The sequence below is a fragment of the Eulemur rufifrons genome, chromosome 7 (genome assembly GCF_041146395.1).
Source record: "Eulemur rufifrons isolate Redbay chromosome 7, OSU_ERuf_1, whole genome shotgun sequence".
Classification (NCBI taxonomy): domain Eukaryota; kingdom Metazoa; phylum Chordata; class Mammalia; order Primates; family Lemuridae; genus Eulemur; species Eulemur rufifrons.
In genome coordinates, this window is record NC_090989.1 from 69753214 (window position 1) to 69770424 (window position 17211).

Genomic DNA, 17211 nt, shown 5'->3' on the forward strand with positions numbered 1-17211 from the left:
GTCTCTCTCTCCTCCCCGTTCCCCTTGCCAAGTCAGTACTTCCTCCCAGTTCCTCCTAGATAGTTGCAGAGTGTGTGTGTGTGTCTGCGTGTGTGTGGTTCTGCCATATCACCGTTTCACTTTCTCCTGTGATAGTGACCTCTATTCCAATTCAGATACCTGTTTTCATGGCTGTATGCTATCCCTCAACACCATAGTTCTAATCTCTGAAATCTAGAATGCTGATAATCCTACTCTCTGACTTGAGTCTCCAGTCCTTCTGGTTTTCAGCCTCTCTACTGCTTGTGTTTCAAGCTTACATCTGGTCTTTCAATCTGTCTACTTGTGATATTTCAGATCACTTTTCACTTCAGAGTACTTATTTTTTTGTAATTTTTTGAAATTGAGATAAATTCTCCTAACATAAAATCCACCATTTCAAAGGGTGATTTTTCAGAGATTTTTAGTACGGTCACAGTGTTGTGCAACCATCACTGATATCTAATTCCAAGATGTTTCCATAACTCTAAAAAGAAACCCTGTACCTGTTAGCAGTCATTCCCAATTTTCCCCTTCCTCTATCCTCTGGCAACCTAATCTTTCTGTCTCTGTGGATTTGCCTATTCTGGAAATTTCATATAAATGGAATCATGCAATATTTGGCTTTTTGTGGCTGGCTTCTTTCACTTAACATAATGTTTTTAAGGTTCATCCATGTTGTAGCATGTATTAGTACTTCCTTTTTAGTGATGAATAATATGCCATTGTATGGATATACCATGTTTTGTTTATTCATTCATCATTTGGGTTGTCCGTCTTTTTTGGCTACTATGAATAATGCTACGAGGTGCCCTTTCAATTTACTCTTAATTTCACTACATCATTATTTCTCTTCAGAGACCTTCATTTGCCTTCCTTAACATCTACTCTGTAGAATGCTCACCGTCTTGTGTAACCATCGATGTTATTTGCCCCACAGCTGGGCTATAAAACCCTACAGGAAATGTTATACAAGTGTTTAGTGCAACCAATTGATGGAGCTACACATTCCTGGAATTCTTGATAAAAAGCAATTTTTTCTAAAACCCAATTAGGTCCTTCTCTTGTTCCCTTTGGCAGCTTTTCAATACTTTGCTATATTCTCAAAATTTACCACTTTGTTCTTCATTTTTAGCAGATGACCTTGTCTCTTCCTTCTGCTTAGTGGGAATGCCTTTATTTCTTGCTCCTAATCTAGAAACTTAACGGAATCTGTTCTTTGATATTTTCCCTTCCATTTGAGTGATAAGAGTATCTTTTATTTTTTTTTTTTTTTTCTATGCAATTCCAAACCTTCTACCTGCTTGGGACTTTGCTTTAGCCATCTCTCTTCTTTTCCTTTTCGACCACCTCTTCATCTTATGTAGATAAAGATGTTCAAGTTTGTTTTTAAAAGGCAAAAGCAAACAACAAGAAAACCTCCCCCTCTGACAAAGAAGCAAAAATCTCGCTTCAATAATTACCATGTGCCAGTAACAGTTTGTGCTAAGATCTTTATGTGCATCATCTAACCCTCTTTATAGTATCCTTATATGCTTTGGTACCCTTGTTAGGTATCATATGGGAGAAGAAATTGAAGTTTGTTGAGGTTCAGATCACTCAGGCTCACTTAGTTAAGTATGGCATTAAGATTTGAACCTCAGCACACTGAGCTGAGAATACTGTATTTTTAACCATGATGTTTTACTATTAACCCGTCTTTCTGTTTTTGTGGAAACTTTCAATTTAATTATTTTTGAATTATTTAATATATTGAACAAGTAATGCCACCTGTGTGGAACAAAATTCAAAGGCAAAAAAGTGTGTACTCAGTGAAATTAGTCATTTTCTGATCTCTTTCCCAGAGGAGTGCACTGCCTAGTTTCTTGTGTGTCTTTCCAGACATTTTCTAAGTATATAAAATGACTCTCCCCATTCAAACAAAAATATTAGCCTTGTTCTACATTTTGATTTTTCTCCTAATATATCTTGTGTATTTTTGTTATTAACTATAAAGATGTCTCATTTTTAAATGACTGAATTATATTATATTATATGGATATATCATTATTTATTTATCTAGTTGTTTACTGATGGACACTTAGATTGCTGCCAATATTTTACTGTGACTACGATGTATAACTTTACATATGTCGCTATGTGCAAATATATCTATATGATAAAGAGTCTCACTCTGTTGCCCAGGCTAGAGTGAGTGCCCTGGCGTTAGCCTAGCTCACAGCAACCTCAAACTCCTGAGCTCAAGCGATCCTCCTGTCTCAGCCTCCCGAGTAGCTGGGACTACAGGCATGCACCACCATGCCCGGCTAATTTTTTCTATATATATATTTTTAGCTGTCCATATAATTTCTTTCTATTTTTAGTAGAGATGGGGTCTCGCTCTTGCTCAGGCTGGTCTCGAACTCCTGAGCTCAAACGATCCGCCCACCTCGGCCTCCCAGAGTGCTAGGATTACAGGCGTGAGCCACCGCGCCCGGCCATGATAAATTTTTAAAAATGAAACTGCTAAGTTAGGAGGTATATGTATTTTAAATTTTGATTGGTCTTGCTAAATTGCCTTCCTTGTAAATTGTAGCAATTTATACTCCCAAAAAGAATATATGAGAGTGCCTGTTTCTCCATACCTACCCTCTCGAAAACAGCATGTTGTCAAACTTTTTGATCTTTACTGTTCTGTAAAAAAATTAGTAATTTCCATTTCTTTTATTGTGAGTGAGACTGAATATTTTTTCATAGGTTTAACACATTTGTATTTCCTTTTTTGGAATCATTTGTACATGTCTGTCACCCATTTTTTCTAGTGGATGGTTAGGTTTTCAAAATGATTTGTATGCCCTTTCTTATGGTAGGGAAATTAGCCCCTTGTGATTTGTTGCTAATATTGTTGTCTTTGTGTTTATTGTTTTTATCCTCACAAAAATGTTTTGTTTTTATGTAGTTGAATTTATCAATTTCTTTTTTCTATGGCTTTCGAGGTTTGCATTCTTTTCAGGCTTTTCCCACCTTGAGATTATTAAAAAAAAAAAAAAAAAAAAATCCTTGGCCAGGCTGAGCGCAGTGGCTCATGCCTGTAATCTTAGCACTTTGTGAGGCGGAGGCAGGAGGATTGTTTGAGCCCAGGAGTTTGAGATTGCAGTGAGTGATGCCGCTGCATTCTAGCGCAGGCAACAGAGCAAGACCCTTTCTCAAAAAAAAAAAAAAAAAAAAAAAAAATCAAAAAACCCCAAACAGTCCTCTACCAGGCACAGTGGCTCATGCCTGTAATCTCAACACTTTTTGGCAAGCCTAGGCCAAGGATTGCTTAAGGCCAGGAGTTCAGGACCGGCCTCAGTAACAAAACGAGAGACCCTGTCTCTACAAAAAGTAAGAAAATTTAGCCAGATGTGGTGGCGCATGCCTGTAGCCCCAGCTCTTCATGAGGCTGAGGTGGGAGGATTGCGTGAGCCCAAGAGTTTGAGGTTGCATTGAGCTATAATCATGCCATTGCATTCCACCCTAGTGTCAGAGTGAGACCCGGTCTCTTTAAAAAAAAAAAAAAAATCCTCCTGTTTTCTCTTTGTTTTCTGATTTCATTTTTTATGTTTAAATCTTTATTCCATCTGAAATTAATTGTGAGGTTTTGGAATGCAACTTAGTTTCTCCTCCCTGCCCCTTCAGATGGCTCTCCAGTGTCCCTGATGTCAGTTATTGGCTGTTCCCCCCCACCCCCCACTGGCTGGAATATTACTTTAATCAAATACTGTATATTTGTATCTTTTTTTTGAATCTGTATTCTGTTCCATTGATCAGTTTATTCGCATTCACTACCAGAGTTCTAATTACTACATCTTTATAATATATTTTAATATCATATAGAGCTAATGTTCCCTCCTCCTTCAAAAAAATTTTTTTTTTGCTTTTCTTGCATGGTGGTTACTCCATATGCACTTTAGAATCAGTTTTTCTGCTAAGACATAATATTTTACTTTGTAAATAGCAAACTATTTAAAAGACTTATCTCTGCCAGCATTTCTCATAGAACATTGGTCCTATGAGAATGCTTCCTCCAAATAGAATTGCACAGTCAAATATTTTTGAGAAATGTTGCATGTCATACCTCCTCTTTTCAATGTACATTAATATGTCAAAAACTCTTAAAAGTTTAGCAGTATCTCATGTTGCCTTTTCCTGGAATCCTTCCCCTGGTCCCCGTAGTCCTGGTTAGGTCTTCTTCCTTTGTTCACGCATGCATTGTTTTGTTGTAGCAGTTGTGTCTGTGCGCTATGGAATTTATCTGCTTGTCAACTGGTTAGAATTAGAGCTCCTTGAGGCAGAGATTATGTTTTTAATTTCTGTTCCTCTAGGCCTTAGGGCAACAGTTTTAAGTTATACTCTCGGGATCCTTTAGGAGTTTTCTTATGTTTTTCTTGGCTCTTTATCCTCTTCTTGGTGTTCCCCTTTCCACCCCCCTCAGTAGTCTTCGCTCCTTCATCTAGGGCAGTTTCACTTTTATCTGTTTTTTAGTATTTGACATTCACCCAAGGTTTTGTTTAAAGAAAATGTCTCTGTGTCTTAATGAAACAAAGAAAAGAAAGAAGGAAGGAAGGAACTGGGGGAAAAAAGAGGGAGTGAGGAAGGGAGAGACAGAGAAAGAAGAAAGGAAAAGAAATAGAAAAGCTCAGTCCTAAGGCTCACACAATGCCTAGAACAATAGGCATTGGGGAAATATTATTTGAGTAAGTGGTTGATTAATCAGTTCAGACATCTGCTTTTGATAGACTGATACGGAAATGATCAGCACGACTAATCCACCATACCAGTTTATTTTAAAACTTTCCTCCAGTATACCACAGTTTAAAAAAAATTTAAATACCTTTTTATCATATAGCTTGCTTACCCTTTTCTTTCTTCTTGGAGTTACTTAATAAATTTTTATGGAGTTAATTTATGGGATTGAATCTGACTTGATGAAATTATTTCTTTTTGTTATTGTTATCAGATAGCCTTTGGATCCTAAAAGGTCAACTTCTTTTTAGTACAATTCTCCTATGAGTTTACTTTATAAGCCAAAGGAAAAAAGTATAACTTTCAATTAGTCCATTTTGGGTTTATTGATGAAACATTATTTATCTTAACTAGGTTAACTCATGGGGTTACTCCTAACACTTGTTGAACTAAGGAATTTATAAGATTATTTTCAACTTGATGTAATTTTTTTTCTTTTTCAGCTTGTGAAACTTTGTATTGCTATGATTGATACTGGAAAAGCCTTTTGTGTTGCAAATAAACAGTTCATGAATGGGATTCGAGACCTGGCTCAGTATTCTAGTAATGATGCTGTAGTTGAGGTTAGTATTATTAAAATTTCAGTGAAAATGAAAAAATGCAACAAGACATTAAAGAAATGTGCATTCATTTACCTACCTGATATTACTAGTTATGGTGATCCTTAAAATTAGAAGTATAAAAGCTATCATGCCTTGGTGCTATCTTGTATAATTCTCTTTTCTAAGATAATTAGAAATTGTTGTTTAATTTGTACTGTGCATATCTAGCATCCCTCTTTTAACGCACCTTCTCATTGTTTTGCTCAGTTTACTAAGTTTACCTGCTGCTAGGTGTGCTGAAACATTTGCCAGAGGTCCTGAGCAGCAAGTGCAGGATCATACCTACTAGTAGCTGCTTATAGGGGCAAGCAGTGAGCCTTAACCTGAGAATAATATTAATATGTAACTGTACGAATGTGGGGCCATCTAGGTTCTGGTCAGCTATGTTGGATTAACTTAGATCCCTTGCTATACTGTGTGGTGTTAGGGTATTTCTTCCCTGAGGGAAAAAAATAAACTCTTTCCTGGAGAAGAAGTGGGTGTGGTTTGATGATTATTTGGTCCATAGACGCTTAAATGATCACACAATCTTGATATAATCAAACAATTTTACCTTTAGGTTTATATGTGCCATTCCTATTTGTTAGCATGATACTATTGATGGGACAATACTAATTCTTTGACTTTTCTAGAGTTTTATATGTTTCCATTTATAGACTTGATCTCTCTGCAGAGCATCCTCAGGAAATAGTGAGAGTGCCCTTGGAAATAAATGTTACTGTTTACAGTGTAACTTGACCTTTCTGTCAGAAATGCTGAAGTAACACTTTTTTGGCCTATTTTACCAGCTCATAAATGACTTGGTTTCTTTTTATTTCTTTCTCATAGACAAGTTTGACCAAGTTTTCTGACAGTCTTCAAGAAATGATAAATTTTCACACAGTAAGTGTCAGTAAGTAGGTGTTACTATGACCATGTTAATTAATATTTTAGTATTTCCTCAAGTGGCAGTATTTTATGTAATGACTAAAGTTGAATTCAATGACTTTGGGCAACAACTTTTTAGTTTGGTGGACCTAAAATGTACACTGAGTGTGTGACTCTGTGTGTGTGTGTGTGTGTGTGTGTGCGTGTGTGTGTGAGAGAGAGAGAGAGTATATACATCTTATTTCCCATTCTGATATAGTGAACTTAATATCAATGAGATACACACCCATAAAAGTTAATTTTTCCCTTTTGAGTTGTGGCTTTGTAAGTTTTTTGTTTTTTTTTTTTTTTGAGACAGAGTCTCACTCTGTTGCCCAGGCTAGAGTGAGTGCCGTGGCGTCAGCCTAGCTCACAGCAACCTCAAACTCCTGGGCTCAAGCGATCCTCCTGCCTCAGCCTCCCGAGTAGCTGGGACTACAGGCATGCGCCACTATGCCCGGCTAATTTTTCTATATATATTTTTAGTTGTCCATATAATTTCTTTCTATTTTTAGTAGAGACGGGGTCTCGCTCTCGCTCAGGCTGGTCTCGAACTCCTGACCTTGAGCGATCCACCCGCCTCGGCCTCCCAAAGTGCTGGGATTATAGGCATGAGCCACTGCACCCAGCCTGTGTGCTTCTTAAATTATTTAAAAGGCTTAATTGATATGGCTGTCATGTAATTATGTATTAAGTACTTTAAAATTTATTAGCAGCTCTCTAGAACAAGAATATCAACACTTACATTGTTTATAAAATCTGCTAATCTTTGGTTCCTAGTTAATTTGATTTTCTTAAAGTTTTTTATGGTCATATAAAGTTATATGACAGTATTTTAATTGTAGTTCAAATTTTAGCTATATCAATACTGACATGTACAATTATCTGCTTGAATGCTTGTTTTCAGTTCTTTTGGATATATACCTAGGTGTGGAATTGCTGGGTCATATGGTAATTCTATGTTTAACTTTTTGAGGAGCTGCTATGCCAAACTGTTTTCCACAGAGGCTGCATCATTTTATGTTCCCACCAACAATGTATGAATGTTCCAGTTTCTTCACGTCATTGTCAGCACTTGTTATTTTTCTTTTTTTAAATTTTAAATTATAGCCATCCTGGTAGGTGTGCAGTGGTATCTATCTCATTGTATTTTTGATTTGTATTTCTTTAATGACTAATGCAATTGAGCATCTTTTATGTGCTTGTTGACCTTCTGTGTATCTTTTGCAATTCTTACTATTGTTGTCTATTGAAGTCCTTTGTCCATTTTTTAAACGGGTTGTTGTTTTTTGTTGAGTTATAGTTATAGAATTCTTTATACTGGATATTAAACCCTTATTGATATATGTGATGCAAATCTTCTCTCCCATTTTGTTGGTTTCCTTTTTTACTTTCTTGAAAATGTCCTTTGATGCACAAAAGTTTTAAATTTTGATGAAATCTAAAGTCCAGTTTATCTAGTTTTTCTTTTTTTGCTTGTGCTTTTGATGTCATGTCTAAGAATAGCCATTGCCAAATCCAAGATCATGGAGATTTACCCCTGTTTTCTTCTAAGAGTTTTATTGTTTTAGCTCTTATGTCTTACACCAATTTGACCACTTACTAGTTTTCTTTTTTGCTTTCTACTGAGTTTGGATGCCAGCATTTAGTATATTTGATTTCTCTTTAAATCAAATGGTCTTTTGGATTTAATGTGAATAAAAAATGTAATATAGTAAAACTTAAATTTTTTGTCATAAATTATTGATTTTAAATTAACATCATAGGTTAAATGTTTTCTTAATTATTTATTATCCTTTGAAATATTCCTATTCATATTTTGTTTAAACCAATAAGTCTTATGCTATTGTTATATATAAGAATACTTTGTTCTTTGTTATAATACATGTGAAAGGCTATGATAATATTTTGGAAAGTAAATTGTTTAATTGTATGTTGGATGCTTTTTTGGTCAAGAAATATTTCTTCAAAATATTTTATAAATCACTCTCGTAGAGTAAATTAGATCTTCAAAAATCCAGGTTTGTTTGATGGAAAGTATATATGTATTATTTGCTTCAAGGGAATAGAGATTGGTCTTTTTAATGTTCGTGCTCTCAGTGTGCACCTACATTCCTGAAACCTATGCAGATTCCACTAATGTGTGTTTTTCCTTTCTAAAATTGAAAGCAATCAGTGTTTCTTGACTTAAATATTGTGAAAAGAACTTTAGATATAGATGGAAATAACTTAGACTGAGTTCATGCTCCACTGTTATTAGCTATATAATTTTAGTCAATTTACTTAATCACTTTTATTTTTCAGTTTACCCTTCTATGAAAAGAGCATAATAGAATTTGTCATGCCCAAATCTAAAGGTGTTAATGAGAAACAAAAAATGTGAAATAGATTCTAGAGAATGATTCTTCTTTAACTCTATTGGTTGGCATTCATTCAGGAAAATAGAAACCGCAAAGGATATTTCTGACAGAAAGGTTTTAATACAGGAAATTGCTTACAAAAGTGTTGGAAGGGTGGAAGTAATAAAAAAGCTAAGGTGTGGCCAGGTGAGGTGGCTCACACCTGAAATCCGAGCACTCTGGGAGGCCTTGAGGCAGGAGGATCACCTGAGGTCAGGAGTTCAAGACCAGCCTGAGCAAGAGTGAGACCTCGTCTCTACAAAAATAAAAAAATTCAGCTGGGCATGGTGGCATGCACCTATAGACCCAGCTATTTGGGAGGCTGAGGCAGGATTGGTTGAGCCCAGGAGTTTGAGGTTGTAGTGAGCTATGATGGCATTACTGCACTCTAGCCGGGGCAGCAGAGCAAGACCCTGTCTCAAAAAAAAAAAAAACCAAAGTTAAAAAAGCTACCCAGAAATTGGTAAGCTGGGAAGTAGCTATTGCCCTTGGGGTGGGAGGAAGAAAAGTGAAAGTGGTATTACCTAGAGCTCTTAAGTACTGCACTGTTGAGGATATTGCCATTGTTACCTAGCCACCCATGATGCTGAAAATTGGAGAGGTCACAGTTGTTCACTGAGGCTGGATCAGAACAGAAGCAGAAAATAGAAGTGGCTTCTCCTTTTCTCCTACCTCTTAATTTGACATCATTCTCTACTGGTAGAACCTAACCTCTCAGCTTGCAAAGGAGTCTGGGAAATATAGTACTTTGCAGGCTTCTCGTCCTGGGCAGTAAAGAGACTATGGAAGGATGAGTGTGGAGATGAGAGCCAACAGGCAGGCAACCAGCATGCCAACCACGAAGGTTATAATTTTGAAAATACTTTTTGGCAGGGAAATTATTATGCAAACTTAATTTTTATCCTTAAAGCTTTTTTTGTATGATGCTTCTCTTTTCCATATACTCAATGTTCAACAAATTAGCAGAATATACCCTAAACCCAACTATCAACAGTTTCTCTGCGACCTCCAAGTCTAAACTCCCACTGCCTCTTTTTTAGGCTTCTTCCTACAGTAGCCTCCCAGCTTGTGCCTCTGCCTCTCTTCTTTGCCTTCTACAATGAATTCTGAAGACAGCAGCCAGAATGAACTTTTAAAAATATAAGTTAGGCCAGGTGTAGTGGCTCACTCTGGGAGGCCAAGGCGGGAGGATTGCTTGAGGTCAGGAGTTCGAGACCAGCCAGGGCAAGAGCAAGAGCAAGACCCCATCTCTACCAAAAATAGAAAAGTGTTAGCTGGGTGTGGTGGCGCACACTTGTGCGCCCTGGTAGTCCCAGCTACTTGGGAGACCGAGGCAGGAGGATCACTTGAGTCTAGGAGTTTGAGGTTGCAGGGAGCTATAGTAAGGCCACTACACTCTATTCAGGGTGACAGAGTGATTTTTTTTTTATATATATAAAATTAATTCACAGCACTCCCCTGCTGCAGTGGATCCCTGTCACACTCAGAATAATGTCCTAGCCAAGGCCTGCCAAGCCCATTATGATTGGGCTCCTGCTCATACTCCTGGGTCTTGTTTCTATTGTGCCTGGCTGTAGCCATTTGGATTTTTTGTTCTTTGAACATACTGAGGTAATTCTCATTTCAGGGCTTTGTGCTTATTTCTGTTCTGTGTGGAATGTTCTTACTTCACATCTATGTGTGGCTAGGTTCCTCACAATATTCCTTCTCCCTTACTTTCTTTAGGTTACTCCCTGACAGAAAGTCCTTCCTTATCCACCCTATTGTCACTTTATGTCACTTTATCTTGCCTTTACATACACATACCCACAGAGATTATATATACATATATACACACATATACATGTACACATATATGGTGTGTTTTCAAATATATATACCTATTTTATTGTCTAAGTTCCATGACTAGAGGTACTTGGTTATGTTCATCTCAGCACCTAGAATAGTACTTGGTAGAAAGGAGGTTTCTCATGGCAGGTTTAATATGAGGTTATGGACTCAAGAACACTCTTAAATGTTTTTTCACTTTTTGTTTTTTTTAGAGACAGGGTCTTGCTACGTCGCCGAAGCTGCAGTGGGCAGTCGTCATTCTCAGATGCAGTCGTAGCGCATTACAGCCTCAATCTCCTGGGCTGCAGTGATCCCCACCCCGCTCAGGCTCCCAAGTAGCTACAATTATACGCTCTTGCCTGGCTTATTTTTTAAATTTTTTGTGGAGACAGGGTCTTCCTATGTTGTCCAGGCTGGTTTTGAACTCCTGGGCTCAAACAATCCTCCCACCCCAGCCTCCCAAAGTGCTGGGATTACAGGCATGAACCACTGTGTCCAGACCCAGATGACATTTAATTATAAAAAATCCTGAAATTATAAATCATTATTTATTATAAGATTTAAATGTGATCTCAAAGCCATTTGTTAAAATATGGGAAAAGCCTGATTATATAAAATGCTTTGTTTTAGTAGCCCTCTCTACAATGGGATTTTAATTACATAGTGCTCCAGTATAAAGGAAACTTAAGAAAAACTGCTTTCTAAAAGGTAATAAATAGTGGAACCTGCTTTACATTCTATAGCAGAAATCATAATACTTGGGTTTTGGTGTGTCAGTTTTTGTTAGGATAAAAGTCTGGATATTCTAGAGATGTCATTTATGAATCACTTTGTGGGCTTAAATATATATTTGAAAATAATAAAACCATTTGTGTTTTTAAGTAAAGATTCAACATACATTGGGGTTAGATTATCCAGCCATTAAAATAAATCATTTGAATTATCTTGTGATTTATTTCTTCTGTAACAATGGATAGAACTGTTTTTTATTCTCTCTTTTAGAATGAGAATTTCCCGGAGGTGCTCTTTAATTCATATGTCTTTATAAGGTTTGAACACATGACTTTTCCAGAGATACTAGAATAGATTTGGTGTGAAGACTTAACTAGTTTTCCTGGAACTTAGAGGTTTTGGTGACTTCACTGATGACTCTTTCAGATTCTAATTTGCTGTTGGTATAGGAATTTAGAATATTTATTGATTACCTTTTCTAAATGTAGCTTTAAAATTGATTTCCTATATAAATTCTATGAAAATGTGTGACTCTTTTTTTAAGTTTGAGTTTCTAAATTAGAGCTGTACACTCATTCACTCAACGGATAGTTTTAGATAATGAAAATACAGTAGTTTTAGTGGTTCCCAACTTTTTTCAGCTCATGGCACAGATTGAAACTGATGGTCATATTTGTATGGGACACTGGAGAGAACTGCAGGGGGACCTGAGGGTGTTGGTGAAAAATTTTTGTATCTTTTTAAAGGAATTGTGTTTTACAGAAACACAGTGTTAGGGAAGATATTACATACTGAGTGTGTACGACCCTTCCGAATATTTAAAAAATATTTTAATGAGAAACTTGAGCTCGCTTATATGAGCATAACTTAAAAAAAAATAAAGATTTTATGCATGAAATGGCTTCAAGCAATTTGTGCTCAGGATTTAAAATCGATGATGTTTTCAAATTCTTGGCCATTGTCTTTGATAAGAAACTTTGCCTACAGAGGCATATTAGTGAAAGGCAGAGGAATATTTATTGCCCTCTTCCTCTGGCTCTCAGGAGCTTCTTTTTCACTGTAATTAGAATTTAAATAATTCCATCTTTTCAAATTGTATTTCAGAGGGACAATCATTCATTAATGGAACTGTTCTTCTCTCATTGATACAAATAATGCTTAAATTTTCTGGGATAAATTGAACGGATTTTGAATAAAATAATGATGAAGTTTTTCTGCAGTTCTGCACAGAAGTTGCTCGACTTCCTCTCTTTTCCCCTTTCTCCCACTTTGAATGATTCTCCTTTTGGATTCAGGTGATACACACATACACACAGAGATTATATATACATGTATACACACATATACATGTACACATGAAATGCATAAATGCATTAAGATTCAGCTATGTTGTTGCATGTATTAATAGTTGTTCCTTTTTGTTGCTGAGTAGTATTGTATGAATGTACCATACTTTATTTCTCTATTCACTAGTTGAAGGACATTTGGGTTGTTTTCATTTTTTGGTAATTAGGAATGAAACTGCTGTAGACATTTGCATACAGGTTTTTGTGGGAACGTAAGTTTTGATTTCTTTTGGGCAAATACCTAGGAATAGTATTGCTAGGTTTTATGTAAGTTTAGCTTTAATTTTATATGATATGGGAGGGTTTTTTTCAATTTAATTTAATTTAATTTTTAAAATTTCAGCTTATTATGGGGGTACAAAAGTTCAGGTTGTGTATATTGTCCATGCCCACCCCCCACCCCCCTGAGTCAGAGCTTCAAGCGTGTCCATTCCCCAGACAGTGGATATGGGAGGTTTTAAAGTATGCATTCTTTTTTTTTTTTTTTTTTTGAGACAGTCTCACTCTGTTGCCTAGAGTGCTGTAGCGTCATCCTAGCTCACAGCAACCTTAAATTCCTGGGCTCAAGCAATTCTCCTGCCTCAGCCTCCTGAGCAGCTAGGACTACAGGCATGCGCCACCATGCCCGGCTAATTTTTTCTGTATCTTTTTAGCTGTCCAGATCATTTCTTTCTATTTTTTAGTAGAGACGGGATCTCACTCTCACTCAGGCTGGTCTCGAACTCCTGACCTCGTGCAATCCTCCTGCCTCGGCCTCCCAGAGTGCTAGGATTACAGGCGTGAGCCACCGCACCCGGCCTAAAGTATACATTTTATTTCCTTAATTCTGTTCAGGTTATCAATTTCATCTTGAGTGAGCTTTGGTAGTTTTTATCTGTTAAAGAAATGTGTCCATTTCATTTATTCAATTTATAGGCCTACAGTTGTTCCCTAGCTCTGCAGACTGTGTCTTTCTAATATATTTACAATCTGTGGTGAAGGTACTTCTCTCCTTCTTGATATTTGAAATTTGTACTTTCTTTCTGATCACTTTTGCTGGAGGTTTATCATTTCATAATCTTTTCAACCAGCTTTTGGGCTCATTGATTTTTTTTTTTTTCTCTGTTGATTTTCTGTTTTCCGTCTAGTTGACTTTTACTCTGATCTTTATTATTTCCTTTCTTCTGCTTAGTTTGGGTTTAATACTTTGGTTTTAACATAGAAAAAATTTGTTCTGTGGAAATAAATTGACAAATTTTGAAACCCTATACTAAATCCAGATTGTGTGTGTGTGTATGTGTATGTGTGTCTTAATTAGGAGAAAATAGAAGACACAATTTCAGAAAGTATGAAATTATAGTATTGTTTTTAATTAGTTTTAGTTGTAAGAAGGACACAAGATTTTCTTTTTGTTTTGAATATTGAGTTTTCTTCCTGTTATCTAATTCTGTTTCAAACTCTGAATGAAGTATATCTGTAAATTATGAAATTACTTGGAATTCCCATAACAAGGCCTGTGATATTTACCATACACAGAGCCATCAGTGTTAAGTATGTGACATCATTTAAGTGGGGGCAAAATACTGTTCTGAGGAATAAAATTTTATTCTTGTCTCTAATCTTAGCAATTATTTAACCTAAAGGACTATATAACGTTTACTTGAATTCAAAATGTACAACGCTTAAATCCCCAAGTCTTCCCAAATGAATAATCTCTAACTAAGATATATGGCAGTTATGGAGTTGTTTTCATTTGGTATGCTTTGCTATATTGGAGTAAGGAATTTCTGTGATGGACAGAGTGGAATCTGTATTACTATTTTAGGTTGTCTTCCAAAGCCTGAATTAGAATAAAGGAAATAGGTTGCTCGACTATTTGAGTATTCTATTTAAATATTAAGGCAGTTTTGTTTTCCTCTGTAAATAGAAGTAATTTTAGTTTTGAGACAGGTGAAATTGGCTTAAAATCTGTTTCAATTTCTTTTTTAAATGCTTATTTCTTTTGTAGTCTTCAGCAAGAAGAAATATAGGTATTATTAGAATTATAGTAATTATAGTAATTACAGAACTGATGAAGGGATGCAGTATTTGTAGAACTACAAGAAAATTATTTTCTTTGTTTACTTTTCTAATCACTAAATATTACATTTTATTTTTTAGATCCTGTTTGACCAAACTCAGAGATCAATTAAGGCACAGCTTCAGAACTTTGTTAAAGAGTAAGTCAATTACAGAGGCAAAGAGGAAATAAAAGCAACCAGTTCATGACCACATCTGGGAATTTGTATCTTTTGGAAGAAACTATGGGCCATGAATTACTGAAATTACTAAAAAATTGAAATTTTTGTTTTTTGCTTTTGAAATATATTATATATTGCATTTCTTCCTGAATTACTCTGCAGGGGAATCAGATTTCATGTCTTTCAGTGAATCATTTACCTCATGAATATGTGTTTAGGATATATAGCTAGGATTGTTATAGTTTTAAAAATATTTTTAAATGTAATATTAGGATTGGCCTTTTATAATCAAAGCTAATCCAAAAGTCCTTGGAGTACTATTAGTTATTGTATTTGAAACTAAGTTTTCCATTGTTACAATGGTATTTTCTTTGAAGAGGAGATAATGAAATATATGAGAATGAAATATATGAGAATGAGTCATGGAAGCACATACCTTTTTTTGTTACATGAGTCTTTTGTGTCACATCCATCACAGTTTATATGTGAATGGAACTAGAAATAAAATAAATCTGAACTTTCTGAGTTAGGAAAGTTTGCCTTTTTCACATTAATAATTCAGTTTTTCTCTTTTAATTTTTGACAGAGGGTATATAAAATTACAGATACAGTTGATTATGATACAGTATTCAGGATACATTATAGAAATTATAGGCTGTAAATGGTATCAGATCTCATCTGCATAGTATACTGTTTTAGTAGTTTAGAATTTGTTGTCCTGAGGGTGATGTCTTGCAGATTCTATACAAATTATTTCATAATAGACTAACACTCAGAATGTCCTCATAGAATGTATACATAAAAATTTATGCCTTCCTTCAAAGAATTTAAAGTCTTTCTTATGTATACTTTATTATGATTTTTCAAACAATCATTTATCTTCAAGTTATTTTGCCTAGTTCTCTTATAGAAAAATAAAAGCAAAAAGATGTTATATGACTTACCTAAGATCAGTAATGAATCAAGGGTTTCAGATTTTCAGTTGAAAGAGATACTGTTACCCTTTATTAGTACAACAGTTCTTTTAGAAATTTGTGTGTGTCTGTGTGTGTGTGTGTGTGTGTGTGTGTGTGTTGAGAACTGTTTTATTCATGCCTTTTGACCCAGTAATTCCCTCCAACAACGAATGTTTCTAAAAGTGTAGGATCTGTAGACCACCCATAGGAGTAAAATCAAGGGTGTGCCTTTAAAAAACTCTCAGATTTCTAGGATTTATACCAAAGACTAATGAAGTGTAATCTCTGGGAAAGGGCCTTGAAATTTGTGTGTTAAACAAGTACTCTATGGTGATTTATATGTATACTACTGTTTAAAAATCATTTGGTTAAATAATAGTACATGTCCCTGAATTTGTCTTTAGAAAAAAAACTAACTTTGTCTTTTATGTTTCTGTAATGTAATTTGATAATTTATTTTCACCTCAAGTTATATAGATTTAAATAAAGAAATGTTAGCTGACTGTATCAGGTTGTACATATAATTGAGAAACAATATGTTAATATGTTTTAGTTGGAAGAGCTGGTGAATGTCAATGCAAGGTGAAACAAATAAGTGGAAGAACAGAAGAATTAAATTCTGAATGTTATTTTGCTAAAGTTTTTGATCAAGAAGGTTTTATGAAAGTTTCACGGTTTTTATTTTTTAGAGATCTTAGAAAATTCAAAGATGCCAAGAAGCAATTTGAAAAAGTCAGTGAAGAAAAAGAAAATGCATTAGTAAAAAATGCCCAAGTACAAAGAAACAAACAACATGAAGTTGAAGAAGCCACAAACATTTTGACAGCAACAAGAAAATGTTTTCGACATATAGCCCTTGACTATGTACTTCAGGTATATATTTTATTACTATATATATTTTCAAACTATGATTACTAGGCCGGGTGTGGTGGGTTATGCCTGTAATCCTCATACTTTGGGAGGCCGAGGTGGGAGGATTGCTTGAGTCCAAGAGTTCAAGACTAGTCTGGGCAACATAGCAAGATGCTGTCTCTATAAAAAATAGAAAAATCATTCAGCTGTGGTAGCTCGTGCCTATAGTCCCAGCTACTTGGGAGGCCAAGGCAGGATGATCGCTTGAGCCCAGGAGTTTGAGGTTGCAGTGAACTATGATGACACCACTGCACTGTAGCTCAGGCAAAAATAGCGTGAGACCTTGTCCCCAAAAAACAAAACAAAACAAAAAATAAAACCAATGCTTACTAAACAAGTTGTTACTTTTGAATGATTGCATCAAGAAAAAAAAATACTTTTTCTTTGAATTTAAAATTATAACATGATCTTTTATGGAAAAATTTCATCTGTGTGTCTGTGTGTGTATCCATGTGTGTGGATGTGCATACCTTTGGTTCTAAGTTCTTCCTCTTTCAACTTAACATTATGATTTCTATCTACTTATA

At 35.4% G+C, this 17211-nt stretch overlaps 1 protein-coding gene across 1 annotated transcript in view; it reads left to right on the top strand.

Annotated features, from left to right (window-relative positions):
• ACAP2 (ArfGAP with coiled-coil, ankyrin repeat and PH domains 2) overlaps positions 1-17211 on the top strand; it is a 122662-nt gene that overhangs the window by 55852 nt on the left and 49599 nt on the right. The window contains exons 3-6 of the mRNA XM_069472759.1: positions 5226-5345; positions 6213-6266; positions 14737-14795; positions 16462-16645. Of these exons, the coding sequence (XP_069328860.1) occupies positions 5226-5345; positions 6213-6266; positions 14737-14795; positions 16462-16645 (417 nt within the window). The remainder of the gene's footprint in view (positions 1-5225; positions 5346-6212; positions 6267-14736; positions 14796-16461; positions 16646-17211) is intronic.